The sequence below is a fragment of the Diachasma alloeum genome, unplaced genomic scaffold, assembly GCF_001412515.2.
Source record: "Diachasma alloeum isolate Michigan unplaced genomic scaffold, Dall2.0 Dall_scaffold_00213, whole genome shotgun sequence".
Taxonomy (NCBI): domain Eukaryota; kingdom Metazoa; phylum Arthropoda; class Insecta; order Hymenoptera; family Braconidae; genus Diachasma; species Diachasma alloeum.
This window is the reverse complement of record NW_021680378.1, coordinates 2,154,527-2,170,474: the sequence shown is the minus strand read 5'-3', so window position 1 is coordinate 2,170,474 and position 15,948 is coordinate 2,154,527. Positions and strand designations below refer to the sequence as shown.

The 15,948-nt window shown below is 38.5% G+C and overlaps 2 protein-coding genes across 2 annotated transcripts in view; both read left to right on the top strand.

The window, feature by feature from the left end:
• Positions 1 to 922: 922 nt before the first annotated feature.
• On the top strand, positions 923 to 6,008 carry LOC107037023. Its single transcript, XM_015255341.1, has 2 exons — positions 923 to 3,366; positions 5,049 to 6,008. The coding sequence occupies exons 1-2, from the start codon at positions 1,481 to 1,483 to the stop codon at positions 5,140 to 5,142; spliced, it is 1,980 nt and encodes a 659-aa protein (XP_015110827.1). The 5' UTR covers positions 923 to 1,480; the 3' UTR covers positions 5,143 to 6,008.
• A 6,260-nt stretch (positions 6,009 to 12,268) lies between these two features.
• The window catches only part of LOC107037043 (venom acid phosphatase Acph-1), a 5,579-nt gene continuing 1,899 nt past the window's right edge, over positions 12,269 to 15,948 (top strand). The window contains exons 1-2 of the mRNA XM_015255362.1: positions 12,269 to 12,542; positions 15,057 to 15,533. Of these exons, the coding sequence (XP_015110848.1) occupies positions 12,351 to 12,542; positions 15,057 to 15,533 (669 nt within the window). The 5' untranslated portion in view covers positions 12,269 to 12,350. The remainder of the gene's footprint in view (positions 12,543 to 15,056; positions 15,534 to 15,948) is intronic.

The window sequence follows — 15,948 nt, the reverse complement described above, 5'->3', positions numbered from 1 at the left end:
AAAATTAATATACACACCTAGCCATGGAAAACATCACCCTCCCCCACGTGCAAGATTGCCTTCCGAGCCGAAGAAAAAAGAAAAAAAAACTATCATTATATTTTACTGAAAAGAATTATTATTATTTTAAATAATTGATTTTTCAGTTTTATAATTATTACATTTTATTATTATTATTATTATTATTATTATTATTGCCTTCGGCTCGGAAGGCAATCTTGCACGCGGGAGACGGAGATCTGTTTTCCAAGGCTTGGGCATGTAATGTACTATTTCATCTCAATGTGTGGAAAAGGGACATTTTAGACACACTAAGCGTGCCCAAAAACTTACTTTTTTGCACAGCGTGCCGAAAATGTTTTTTTTTCTTCCACTCCTCATCGAAAACAATCAACTTTCGCCCAATTGATGTCCATATTTAAACCCGAATGGTCGTATGTCCCTCCTAAAAGCGCCACTTCAACATAATTTCTAACGTTAACAGCATTATTTTTCTCTCTCCCGCAAAATGTTTCCCAGACCCGGGATTTTTTCCCAGCAAAAAAAAAATACAACTGCTTCGCGTCTCACCACACAGTAGCCCAAAGCCCGGCATTAACCATCATAAAAAAATATTTACATCTGAAACCAATGAGGCCTGGAATATTCATTGAACCCATCACCATCTCATTCATCGAAATGCTAATAAATATTTTTTTTCCAACACACTCGAGGAAATTTTCGTAGCGCGCGGCCGTGCGCACTGACCACAGTCGTCACCGCGCACGCTCACGTTTCAATAACGATTCCTCTACACGTATGCACCTATATATATACCCATTTACTATGTGCCGTCTCGCTTTAACTAGAGTTCAACGTCGACGTTACGACGAGAGGCCAGGGGATGGGGGCGGGCGGGAGGGAGAATAATGGTAGTAAAGCAAGTAGAAACCGTGGACACCGAGCGGACCCGACATACTCGAACAAATCAGTAGTTTCTCCTTCCTGTCTCCTCCACTCAGTCCCACTCTTTTCTCCGCGAACGGTCTTCAATATTTTTCACCGTGAATTTGAGGTGAATTTTCATCGAAAAATTCTACGCATCATCATCCCCACCGTCACGAGTGGAAATGTTTTCGTTGACCCTTCAGCAGACGTGAGTGCCTCGTGCTTGTGCGACCGTCATTAGTCTTTCATAAAGAGTTACTGAAATAATTAGAGTGAAGACCCCTCACTCAGACTTGAATATTTATCATGCGAGACTATCCGTGGAGGAATCGATGCGAGTGCACAGTTAACGCGACTACGACGCCTCATTGAAGTCTAGTGTCTATTCCCCACATCGCCACACCCGTTGAAAAAAAAAATCATCATCGAAATCGCGATGGATGTGGGATGAGATCGAAGACCGTAAGTGTCCAGCAGCCGCAGTAAAGAGGATAATTTTGTTATTGGGGTCGATGAGCCTCGAGCCGGTGGGAAGCCCCAATTGGATGGAGTGATGAGCACTGCCCCCACCAGGGGCCAGCAGCCCCGTCGCCGACGCCAAAATCGTCATCACCACCATCATCATCATCATCACCATCATCACCATCACCACCACAGGCATCACCGACACCACCTGACGAGGCCGTCGCGCAGACGCTCGTGGAAGAGCCATCATTACTGTCATGGTCAGTCGTACCAGACGAAATGTTCTGATTACTCGAGCGAAGAGTGCCCGCAGAAGCAGCATATGGAACATGAGGAGTCATCGGACGTCGAGAAGCGACCGAAGGTCAATCCGATTTTCCTCTGGGCACTCCAGCGGGAGCAGAGGATCATCGAGGTCAGGTGTGAGGACTACGACAAGAGGAATAGAATCAAATTAACTAAGACTGCGCAGGGGTGGAGATCCATTCCTAGGACATTGTCCAATGTCTACAGCTCGATGTCGTGTCGAGTCGACTCGAACTACAATTTATCAGTGACCAATGCAAGTACATCGTCGTCCTTGTCGACTTGCTCGGGCTCATCGGTGCCCTTCTCCCCGTCGTCGTGCTCGCTGTCGTCTTACTCGAGTGGCTCCAACAGCCACTCGTCCATGACTTCGGAGTGTTGCGACGATAACATCAAGACCCAGTGCTTGAGGGACCGGCCGAAGATCGAGAAGAAGGACGTTGACAGCTGCGACGAGTACCGCTTTGACACCGATGGCGATGACAACACTAGGGACAATGCCAAAATCTTCAACAAGGGACTGCAGTTCGTGGACCTGAAGAAGGTCCAGAAGAGCCAGCTGTTCCAGCCGAGGGTCCTCCTGGAGCCCCTCAGCCCCGCGAGACTGTACTCAGTCAATCGCTTCACCAAGTGCAATCTCGATGACGATATTGAAATGGTTGTGGAAGATGATGATGTAAATAATACTGTTGATAATCAAATTAGTGTCGATGGGTTTAAGCACGAGGAGTTCGATTGCAGTGAGGATGAGCTCATCGAGGAGATCGAGGACAAGAGTGATGGCAAGGATGCTTTGATTGACGAGAGCATCGAGATCTTTCAGTACGAGGACGAGGACGAGGATGATCATTCGGGTGACGAGATTGAGGGCAAAATCATCGAGGAGACTGAAGCCTTCGTTCCACCTGATGTTTTTGTTCCGCACAAGGTCGAGAGGCCGGAGATACCGCCTCTGAAGCCCATCATCTGGAAGAGTTCGGCGAAAGTCGAGAAAACATTGAACAGCATCAAGGCGGAAGCCCCTTCAGCGCGGCTCTTGCCGAGTCCGCCATGTTTGGTCACGTGTTCCGAAGACGCGCTGACGACGCCGGCGTCGGGGCCCAATGCCCGGAAGAAGCGCGCAGCGCCGGGACTGATCAAGCTTATGCCGACGGACTGGCAGAGGAAGGACGCCATCGCGAGGCCTGCGAAGCAGTTGAGGGATCTCCTGGAGAGGTGTGGGGAAGCCATTCCGGATCCGCTTCTTGTGCCAAGATGTCGGCTGCCGATACTCGCGGCGTATCCAGCGACGGAAATACCCCAGTTATTGATATCGCATCCTGAGTTGAGGCTGCCCGAGGCGCTATCGAGGCCGGATTTGCTCAGGGACCCGGATCTTCTAGTCATCTCGTTGGATCATCTGCAGAAGGTGCTCGACGAGAAGGCGGGAGAGGCGGGAGCACCCGTGGCCGGGGGTCTGGGTTGCAGGGCTAAATGGACAGGAAGTGGAGTTCATCAACATGCGGGTGGGGATAGCCGAAAGAAGATTAACCAGGCGTCGATTCCGGTCGAGTTGCCTCAGGATTACAGACGGAGCTATCGGGGGGATGACCTTGGTGCGTTGTCCAAGCAGGAGGCGCATGTCACGTCTAGTGATTCCACGCTGTGGAGACCGTTCTTCAGCTGCTGGTGAGTGTCATCTTCATTTTCGACATTTAACCCTCTGTCGGTCGCGTCATGGCACGAGCGCCGTTCTGTCTCGATTTTTATGTTTACGCTGAAACGTTCTTGAGAAAAAATCGGAAAAAATTGAAATTCCTACTTTCCACCATGTCAAACATTTAAACAATTTTTGTTCTGTGAATCTTTGCACCGATCAAAAATTAAAATTCCGTCAAAATTCGACTCGGTCAAAATCTCTGTGTTTAACCCTTTGAATGTCAAATTTTTGCACCGAATGGAAGTCAATTTTTGAGTAATGTTTTCACTTTTCTCGTTTTATACTGATATTAGTTGTTAGTTGGCAGTTCAAAGTTACTCGTTTAATCATAAATGTATCATTTTTTTGAACTTTTTTTTTCTCAAAATGGTAAAATACACGGAACGGCGCAGCGCTCATCACGCGACTAGATACATTTGGTGGAGAGGTACGACGGATTTGGTCGAGGGTTAAATTGAGGTGTTTCGTGATTAAGGTACTGCCTCAGTGTAACTTTGGGGTGTAGAATGAGGGTAAACAGCAGGGTTGCCAGATTCTGGCTATTTATAATCAAATGCTGTACAATTTTAAATGGGGTGACGTCGCGATCTGGTAACACTGGTAAACATCAATGGCGCCGACACTCCGCTGTAGCGTTCGAAAAAAAAATATATGAAAATATTAAAGATTCAAGAGTGGATGGAAATTTTGATGATCCGATTCGTTTTTATTTATCACTTATAATTATTCAACCGACGATTTTTTAGTGTCAATTTTTTACAATGATTTTATTAATAAATTAAAACTATCGTCAAAGATCCGGCAACAAGGCATTTTCGCTCATGGATGAGCAAATTTTTCAAATCGGATTTCTTGATGGATTGTTCTTACTGGTATAGCTCGTATCCCTTTCGTAAATCCTAGAGGGATTTCTACAGGGAATCCAACAGGAAACCCCATAGTAAAGCTTATGGAGAATCCAGCAGCAAAAAATTTCACAAGAAATTTTATTAAAAATTCATGTAAAAAATTCTATAGAAAATTCTATGGAAACTCGGATATGAAATACTAGGGGAGGTTGGGGTAAAATGGACACTTTTGACTTTTTTAAAAATATTAGTGACGGGTTGAAATGTTGATGAAATTTAATGTTTTTTTTTTTTCAATACAAAGAACAATTCTTTCCCTTTGTGATGAGCCTAAACTGAGCCCTATTGATACATTTGTTTCTGAGTTATGAATAATTTTTAAAAAGTCAAAAGTGTCCATTTTACCCTACCCTCCCCTATAGAAAATTTTATAGAAAATCCTATAGCATTTTTAATACTCATCAACATTGGGGCAATGTTGGCTGCCAACGTTAAGGCAATGTTGAATTCTATCAATCACTAAATTCAATTTAAAATACATCGGCGTAGAAATTCCATTCGCAAGCAAATTGCTAATTTATTAGGAAGAATATATTGATCCTCACATCGTGAGGAAACCAATGCCACATTTGTTTTTGGTAATAGCGATGGGAAAAAGTGATCTGAATTTTGTTCTAAAATAGTTTTTCGCTACCCCTCCACTTTGCCCCACATTCCTCTAAATAATTCAGGGCCGAACCTTCTCAACCGGAATTAATACGCCTTATAATACCGCACTAATCATCTGTATTAATGTATTTCAGTCAAAAGGACGAGGAGCAACTGCCGATTTATCGACACCAAAAGTCTGAGGAGCGCAGTCAACGTTCGTGGCATAAAACAACACTGACTTCTTGACAACTAAGTGATAATGATCTTATAATATGCATTACCGACGTATCAACTACTAGTAAAATGAACAAAAAAACGACATGTAACGAGCCAATTTATTCAGGTGCAATAGTTTAATCAAGGCTATACTTATTTAAACATAACTGTAGACACGTGCAATTTTTGAGGGTTATTCAGTTATTGGTTGAGTTAATTTTCATTGTTGTTTTTTGGAAGAATGTCGTGGGAATTTCACTCAACGACTTTTCAAAATGCTGTCAAAAAGGGAATTGCGATCGTGTATTATGTTCTGTCAATAGAAAAAATGGGAATTTTTTAAATAATTCACGTAATACTCATGACATTCTCGTATAGATCAAAATATTGGCGCGAGGTTTTCTTCAAGTACAAACGAACGGTCAAAAGTGTGAGCAATTTTTAGGGACATTGGTGCAAGATAATTTTACAGACTTAGAAAAAAAACTGTTGGGTTTACTAGATATATATGTTAATGTTCTTATGAAGTATTGATTTTTGTCATTCATGAGAAACTGTTAAATCCGTTTATTTCGATTTAGTTTTCCTGTATTTATTTATTTACCGATCTGATATACATTTCTTAGGGGTGATATTGAATAAGAAAATTTTCCAAACGGTGCGAAAGACGATACAAACCAAGGAGTAGGCAAAAAAATTGATAATAAAAATTATTGTAGATAAATTTGATTTTTAGATAGATGAGCAAATGTTTTCTATTATTGTATTTTTACTTAGGTATGTGTATGCGATATGTATGAATGTTTATACCTTCCCGACTTGGAAGTTACTGAATACAATTTACGTGTACTTCTTCTTGTAGCTTAAAAATTCGTACGAATAAAATATTGAAATCATGGCGTTGACTGATTTATTCACGGAGACATCGGAATTTTCGATTGAAAAAACTTTTTAAAGCATTTTTTTAGTAGACTCTGTGCACTGTATACATATCTTGATTGATCTAGATAGAAGACATTGAAACGAGTATTTTTAAAAAAATGAAATGGCTCGAATAGTTTTCGAGATATTGGCCAAAATAGTTTTATACAAAAAGTTGAATATCTCAGGAACTACTGAACCGATCAGGCTGAAATTGTGCGCCGAATTTGAGCTTAATAGTACCTACTATGGGCCAAAATTTCACATCTATATCAATGAATTATCCCGTTTTAATGTTATATTTTCTAAAAAGTGATGACCCAAAAAGCGATCTATCAGACTCGGACATGCAGATATCTTCTAAAAACATCATTTCTTCACGTTTTATAAAATTCTACATCATTTCCAGACAAAATTAGGGAACATCAAAATCCGTATAGGATATCCTATAGGAGATCCTATAGGATTTTTTCATACGTGGAGATACCATTATTTCTGAGGTGTCAAAAATTTGGTTAAACTTCAAAGAATTATCCCTGAAAATTGAGGCGAGAAAATCAACTTTTTGTATCCTAAAATAGTTGAAGAACAATTTTTTCAAAGAATCACATTTTCTTATGAATCTTCGCCGAAAAATAGAAGAAAATTGATCTTATGATTTTTTTGAATATCTTCACCCAAAACTCAGGAATCGCCACTGGAAGATGAAAAAAAAACTACATTTCAAAAATTCATAAAGGACGGCCGGTTAGAGGAATCAAAAAATTCTTTGGATATGATATTTAGATAGTCAAAATACGGTTTCGAACCTCACGAGTTGGCATGGAATGCCGAATATGTTCCCTAATAGGGTCGAAATATTTTTATTTTTTTTTTTTTTTATTTTTCTATTTCATTGGTTTTATCGAAGTAGTTCTCGATTTGAAACCCCTCCTCTAGCCTGCCTTCCCTCCTTGACTTTTTTCTCTGATTATTATCTGCGGTATCATGGCCGTCTTACTCTTAGCCAAAGTTAGTCAATCCTCTTTGGTGCCTACCGCCCGTAATTTTTTGTGCGAGCGCGGTGTTCTTAGGCGGTCACCCATCCAAGTACTAACCCAGCTCAACGCTGCTTAGCTTGGATGTCCGCCGGAGCAACACCTCACCCACCTAACCATTACAGTCGAATAGGGTCAAAATAAATAAAAAGAAACAAAATCGTATGTAAACTATCAACTACAATCGGTCGCAGTCCTTGCTTTCTATCATCAGCCAGCGATACATACATCGACTTTCCATGGAACTGATGTCCACATAGTCGGACTTCTGGCTGCTCTGGCCGTTTATGACTTCCAACATATTTCTAATTACGGCAGTTATGTTACATTGGAGTTGCACAAGATACGGAATAGATTTCAGGTCAAGGTGGGTGGACATTTGACGAAAATTAGTTGATTCGAAACCATTGTTTCATTCAGCATTATTAAATGACAAAACGACTTCAATTGTCTTTGGTAGCTTTCTTGAACTCTTCAGAACAAAATGGTTTTTTTCAGGTCCAACTGGGCTTTTCCGGAGCTCCAAATAATAAAGTGGATAATCCAATAAAGCTCAATAGATAATGATATTCACTTTCTCACAATGGGGATGACTTGTGACTTTGATCTTTTACAACATTTGACCCTCGTGAAATTTAGCCTTTATGAGGTATGAGGCTCATGTTTATGACTTTCTTAAAATGCCGTAAATCGTACCACGTGATGTAATAATACATTATGTCACCAAGTGATGAGAGNCTCACAATGGGGATGACTTGTGACTTTGGTTTTTTACAACGTTTGACCCTCGTGAAATTTAGCCTTTATGAGGTATGAGGCTCATGTTTATGACTTTCTTAAAATGCCGTAAATCGTACCACGTGATGTAATAATACATTATGTCACCAAGTGATGAGAGTATTTTCTGTCGAATGTGGCTTTATAATTCGAGCCGAAGACGAGGATTTTAATCACATGGGTAAGAAAATTGTTTTATCGCCGTGCGATATATAATATTTTATGTCTCTAAACCCGGACACCGCCATTTAACTGAGGGAATCGATGTTAGAATCGCGGTTTTACGGTCCTAGGGACATAAAATAATATTTTATGCCCCAAATACCGAGAACCACGTTCTAACCGAACTGAGTGGAGTTACAATTCGCGCGTTATCTGTCCTCGGGACATAATATACTATTTTTTATTATATTTATGTGTCCAATACTGCGTCTTCATCAATCGAAATAAAATCAAACATTCTAGTAATCGAAAATTGCAAGCTTTTCTCTGTAATGTAAAAAATGTAAAAAACCCGTCGAGGTAATTTACGTAAATTACGTCGGTAAAATCGGTGTAATTTACCAACGTAATTTACATGCCCAACCCTGGTATAAAGTAATTTTTTTCACCGTGCATATAAGATGAGTGAATGGTGTGCAGTGGGTCCATTTTTTACCATAGATGCAAGGGAGATTTTGCGGTGGATCGAAGGTAATGTCTAACGTGTATATAAAAGAGATGAGTGGTAAGCATTACGTAGGGAAATTGTCTCGTGGATCCAATTATATCGCGGATTTGAGCCGTTAAGGCTTCGAAGGTCAGGGGAGCGATGACAAGGGTCAAACGAGAGAGTAAAACGTTGCAAAAACAGTGTGTTTGACACCCATCGGAATTTCAGATGTCAGACGGAGAAGAGACATCTGAATCATCATCTCAAGTGTCTCAAAATGGTCTAGATGTTTGAAAATTTCAGATACAATTTGTATCTGGAAACGCTTTAAACATTTTTTTTGTCTTAAAAATTTCACACATTTATTTCCAGATAGTTTTTGCGTCTGAAATTCAGTTTTTTAGAAGTGATTCAGACATTTGACTCTTCAGACGTATTCTCTGTATCAAACAGCTGACTCCATTCAAACACAAAAATTTCAGACAAATCTCCTGTCTGAATATATTTCGTTATTCATGATTTTATTAGTCAATTATTGAATTGATAATGACTGGATGAATTGATTTAAATTGACGAAGAATATATAGAGAATATGTATATTCGAAAACGAAATCCTTCATATTAGTAAAAATTATCAAGCTATTTTCTCTCTATTTCCATCCCTGTTTGAAAAAAACAATAGAAATCATTAATTAAAAAATTGAGTTAATTTCTATTCATCTTCATATTTATATTGGCGCTCGGTTGGCGCACGAAGTGCTCAGCACAGATCGACAAATCCGCACGTTGTGCTATATTGCTTGTACGAGAAGAACGGCCTTGAAAGAGGCGAATATCCTGACGTTAGACGCTGCTCAAAACCGATAATATTCTCTAATTCCTTATACGTACAGTCGGTTGAGGAAAAAATTGTCGTTCGTTCCTTGTCTTGACGGTTTACGTGAAAAGTGAGATTAAGATCGATTGTTGTGGTGATAATTGTTCAGATAGAATACTATATCAGTGGTGGAGTGACACTTTTTTTTCGATGAAATGGAGGCAGAGAAGACTATCTTAATAATTTCTCATCGAGAAAGGACTCTTGAAATTTTTTTCCAATAGTTACTTATTATCGCAGCGATTTCACATTTAACACGACCTGGGGAATCGACTCGTCATGCGGTTTACTTCTTTGTCTTTGATTTTATCCATTTTTGTCAATTTTTTCTAGCTTCTCCATCACCCATCTATCACATTGAATGTTTATCTTCACTCATTCGAAGCTCATTCTTGTTATAATTTTCACTCTTCATTTACATTCAGTTTATGATGATAAAACTATAGGCCAGTCAAATTACGATTTGGAAATCAAGGATGATAGAAGAAGGATAAAAACCATGGGATATCATGCGGAAGAATGATGTGAAACACATACTAAGTTTTTGGGATTGTAGCAAACCGGGAAATTGTTAAAAAAAATTAAAAACTGCAAAATTAAGCGCCCACGCGACCTTTTTTGCTTTACGCCGACGACACCATGATAGATAGGATAAAAATGCATAGGACTTAATTTGTAGAGCATAAAATTTTCTACAAAAAAGTCAATAGCGGCATTTTCGTAATTTCAACCGTCAAGTCGCCAATAGCGCTCAAAGTTGAACTACGAAAAAACTGATTCGCCGCCAACGCCGAAAAGTCCATTTTAGTTGCAAAATGGAAATAATTCATGAAAAAGTTGATTGAAAAATCTGAAAAAAATTAGGATGCATCTCGACCCTTCACAGAATGTCTCCAGGCGAGGCAATTTTTTTAAAAATATTTTTAGATTTTTCAGGATTCGCCATTTTTCTCTTTTTTTTCATTTTTCAACCAACATTTGCCATAACATAACTTTTGATCCAGTTATCTTATTGGAATAAGAACAAACGGTGATTTTTTCTCGTCCTCTCCTCTCCATTTTCACTCTTTTGACCTTTTCACTCAACTTTCATATTTAACTTATTATTTGTTGATAAACTAAACAAAATTGCTGTTTTTTCAATATATAATCTGACTGGAAAAATTTTTGATCAAGCTCGGTAGCTTGAATTTGATTTTTTGAAAATGAATGAATCTTGAATTTTTTCATATTTTTCTTGGCATTGTTAACGTAGATTCTTAATAATAAAAGGAAAAATTTCAATTTTTTTCAATGTCTAAAAATTCTTCACTTAAAAAAAAATTTCGATATCTTGGTATTTTTTCATATTTTCAATACTTAGTGAGCCATGAATTATTTTAGATTTAGGGAAATGTTGTCGTCTGGCGCGCCCCACTGCACGCGCTTGATCTCCACACTCGCCACATTCTCCGCGCAGCGGAACATCTGCAAGCGTTTCCTTTGCTAATTTCCTCCAAACATATGAAAAAATTACAAAAAAAAATTTTGTTAACAATCAATAGTGTACAAACTCAATGGGAGCTCCTGTTTTGCACCTCTGTACTTATAGTGCTAATTTGATGAGAAATTATATTGATGAAAATTGTTATTTTTCAATTTGAATTTAAATAAGAGTCAAAATTTGTAGGCGCCAGGTCTAAATTAAGTTTCCTTGGAATTATTATACGCTAAAAAACTGTCTATGCATCATCAGAAATTATTTGAACCCACTTGGAATGTGATTGTTAATCAAACATTACTTCAAGGAAGTAGATAATTTCAAAGTTCCTGGTCCAAAGAATTCTCTCATTAAGAGTTTTACACCAGTTTGAAACTGTGATTATTACTTTGTTTATTACTAGGGTTACTGTCTAGTTTGTATTCAATAGTTTTCTTTGTATGAAATAAAGTTTATTATTTACACTTTCTAGTGCCGGCAGATTATAAACAGCTCTCCGAAGGGTCAAGCCGAAGGCACAGACATAAAGTAGAATCGTTTTCCATCCCGAAGGGAAGAAAACGTATATTTTAGGCACACATGGATGTGAAGGACACGTAAGGTAATCTCCAAAGGGTCAAGCCTCGGCAAGACCTAAAATATACGTTTTCTTCCCTTCGGGGTGGAAAACGATTCTATTTAACGTTTTTGCAGATCAAAGCGCTATTCATACCAGATTTATCAGAAGATGTTTCCTGATAAAGCTGAAGAAAAGAAAATTTCGAATAAATCTGAAGAAGAAAAATTTCTGATAAATCTGAAGAAAAAGACTTTCGAAAAATTAAAGGTGGCCAGCGGTCAGTGCAACCCGGAAAGTCGGAAATCGTCAGGGAATTTTATCGACCTATGAGTCACGGAAAAATTAGGGAATTACGGAAATTTCTTGAAATTTGAAAACTCAAAATTAGTTTTCCCCACATCTAAAAATTTTTTGAAATTTTTTTTTCTTCACAAAGTTCGGTGGGAGCACAAATCGAATGAAAAGTGTGCTACAAAAAAGCATATTCATTTTTTCAGTGTTAAATACAAGCCCGAGTCGATGGAGGTTAATATTTTTTCGACTTTTTGATATGCGTCATTAGAGATCGACAGGAAAATAAAATTCCATTGATAATATTTCTCCACGAAATTAGTGGTGAATCAGAAAAGTGGCATTGTATTCACTTGTTATCTATAGTAACGTAAAAATAATTGTCCATGTAATATTAATGTTTACTGGAAAAACGCACATCACAGTTACCTTTGACGTCAACAATGGGGCTAAATGGGTTTTTAATGACCTTGTCATATCTTGCACTCCCTTTGCCAAGGGAATTGAACAAAGGTGGTGCAATATCCATGCAATACAATGGTTCTCCAATCGCCAGGTAGTTTCTGGCGAGACTATTTAAACCGCTCTCACAAGTTTCCACTCAGTCTTCTTCAACTCCTCCTAAAGCTCGCTAGTTTTGTACGATGAAGTTCAATTACGTATGGACAATATTTTGTTTTATCTTACATTCAAAGTTCTCCAGTGCAGAACTTGTTCTAGTTCAAGTTCTCGCGCATCACACAGAGAGTACTCCCAGCGAAATCAGGGGGTATTTTCCGAAGATCCCTCAAATCGATCCTTCCTGGATGCCAGCGGGAGTCGACCAGTTGACGAGTGTATGTACAAATGAATAATTATATAGAATAGTATTAATATATATTAAGCCTTCGTGAATCCTTTTTTTTCCGCGGCATATGCACGATTTTTACACGGAGAGAAATATTCAGTAAAAATTGCTGGCGGCTGTATCTTCGATACAGCTGTAATTGTACGTGGATACGTCCATAATCTTTCCTTCTTTCTTGAATTTCTTAGAAATTTATTGAATTCCTTAGAAATTTCTAGAAACTCCTTGAATTTTTGCCAAATTTCAAGAAACTTCTCGGATTACCTCGAAATGTCTAGAATTTTCTACAATTCCAATAGAAATGCAGCGCCTTATGGCGCTGCACATCATATTGAAACCATAGACGTATCCACATCAAAATTACGGAACTCCCAATTCGCTCACCGATTGCGGAATCGATTCAGAAAATTTAAGTGACGATATCGTAATTTTTCATAGGAGATCCTATTCTAAAAAGAACATAGACTTAAAGTCGATAACTATCGATATCTCGCAAGTCTGTCACGCTTATTCCTCATTGGTTCCAGTCGTCTGAGGCGGCAAATTTAATTAATGATTAATTTAATTCTGAGATTTTCAATTATGATTGTTACAATTACAACGCGCTGTAGCGCCCATTCGGTCTTCAGATAAAAATTACGGAACGCTCTGGAAAAATGCCGTGACAGCTCCGTAAAATTTCATACAACCACATTTCGCTCCAGAATTACGGAAAAGATAAGTGATTTTTATTGAATATTTCTTTCCGTGTACCTTTTCGCTTCCGAATGGCAACAAAAAGGTAAAAATTTTGTAAGTGAGCGGTCAAATATTACGTCACACGATTGGGGGGAGGTCTGCATTTGTGACGGAGGGTGGAGGGCGTGTTGTTTAGATTGTAATGTCACAGCGTATTCTTTTTTTTTCACTTTAAACAGGAATGCATTTTTTCGCCATTTAGTCCGTAAGGCCGCATTTCACGCACGCGCAGCGTCATTTTACTGTGTCATTTGCCTACGGACAAATGACAAAAAACATTCCTTCGGCCTAGTGACGAAAAGTACTATTTCACGGAGAGAAATATTCAGTAAAAATTACGGAACAATTCACGTAATCCGCAATGGGGAATCGCTTTCCGGCAACTTTTATAGGAATGGAAGAGAAGAAATCTGAAACATTCAGTGAATTTTCAGGTGCATCACCGAAGAAAGTACGAAATTGTCACGTAATTTTTCCCGAAGATGTAAAATCTTACATAAACTTGCCGACTTATTATGCCTCTAAAATCAAAAATTCGTGAACGTTCAAAAAATTTTAAGAAGCTGAGTTATTTTTACGTTCCGGTCCGTCAAATTTCTCAGTCGTTGGGGAAAAATTACGAAACGACTTGTTGTTCCCACAGCAGTGAGTCATCAGACGGGTTGTTAATTTTTACGGAACAAATCGTAGAATTTACGTGGCGATTCGTACAATTTCAGTTCCGACTCACACTTTTTTGGTTGAATTTTACTTCGTTCGCGAATCACGTTTCGAAACGTAATTTTTACATGTTTTCGTTACTAAATTCCGATAATAGGCTTTCACTAAGGCTATCGCTAAAATTATCGCAGTAACTATCGCCACAATTGTTGTACTATCACCATTTTCAATTGGTGACATCTCTTATCAACTGGACGATATTTCAACTGCGACTTTTGAATTAAAATTTGTCAACTGCGACATTAAAACTATAATTTTTCAACTACAACATTTCGACTTAAATTTTTCTGCTTCAACGATTCAAATGTATTTTTGAAAAATATTTCCTGCCGTTTTTAGAATATTTTTGACAAAATTTCTTCAATTTGCTGAAGAGAGTATAACAGGCGTTTTCGCCATGTGTTGACTCTTGTATACATCCTTCGTAACGCTATTACTATGAACTGATAATGTGTTGTGGTTTATGATTATTTATTATCGTTTGTTCATTATATTTATTATGATTGATGTTATTAATGGTGAACGACGATGTTTTACAACCGCGAGTATCGGTTGATTAAATTAATTTGGGCTTATTGATTGTTTAGTTCAAGTATTTGTTTTTTTTTGGAAGTTCAAATAGTAAATGTAGAATTATGTTCACCGCTATATTATTGTTAATTTTCTATACTGTTGTTTAAAACCTAGTTTAAGTGGCGCAGTTAACAAATCTCAGTGGATTTGTCGAAGTTTGAATGTCACAGTTGAAAAATCTCACTTGAAATGTCCTAGTTGCTATGATGTCGTAGTTGAAATGTCGTCCAGTTGATAACTGGTGGAGCCTCTTCAATCATCACGGGATAGCGGGAGACGACCATGTTATTGGGTAAATCATTGAAAAATTCCAACGTTCACTATTCAAAAATTTATTATCGTAATGTCATCATTTTTATGCCACCGAATTACTGATTTTCCATTCTATATTTCCTCACAATTTGTAAACAAGGTCCTGACGTCACGCTGTATATGAAGAGAAAAGTAATTTCCCGCTTCCTTTTTTTTGCAGAAAGGAAAACAGAATGCTGTGAGCGTAGGAACAATCTTGCGTATGAACTACGGCACATTATTTTCACCCCAGCAGAAATTTTGGTTACAATCGCCGAGTTACACAACTTATTTCCGAGCAGCGGATCTTTCGCCGTCAAAGCAAACAGCCCAACTAATGGCAGTCGGAATGCTCACAGTGGATCCCCTCATCAATGAAATATTCTCGTCGTCCGGCTTAGTGCTTAACTCAATGCCCAACATCAAAATGGATCTCGATGTAAAAGCGCGGACTGAGGATACGCTATTCTTTAGCTGGTTAAATTGTCCATGGTATAAAAAAGAGTTTCTCGAAAGAGAAACCAAGGAAATTTCAATGATGAAACAAAAAGAACCCTTGGGCTTTGAAGCCCTTTTCAAGGATCTGTCGGATTATACAGGGACTCAATTCAACAGTACCATTCAGAGTTCCCTGCTGTATAACTATCTTCGTGCAAAGGTTCGCAACTTTTCGTTTTCATCCTTAAGGAATTATTTTAATGAACATATCAGTACCGAAGTGGTAAAAGGAGATAAGTCCATTTTGACTCTTGACCAGTTTTCGATCAATATCTCGGAATCTACGAGAGATAGCAAAATTTTTGTTACAATCTTTTTTGTGGAGCCGATTGAGTGCTACAACAAATGTAATTACGAAAATTTCTCTATCTCCCTTAGATTTGGAAATATTCCTCAAAAACTCAACTGGGAGATGAGTTGAGTTATCTCCGTTTACCACTTCACCCATGATATCTAAATTTGTTTCGTCCAATTGGGGGGCGTTTGTTAATCACATGATGCGATTTTTTATAATTTTTTATCTCCTCTCCCTCCCCCTTGGTAACCCACAGTGTCGTTTTGACCCCCCCCCCCCC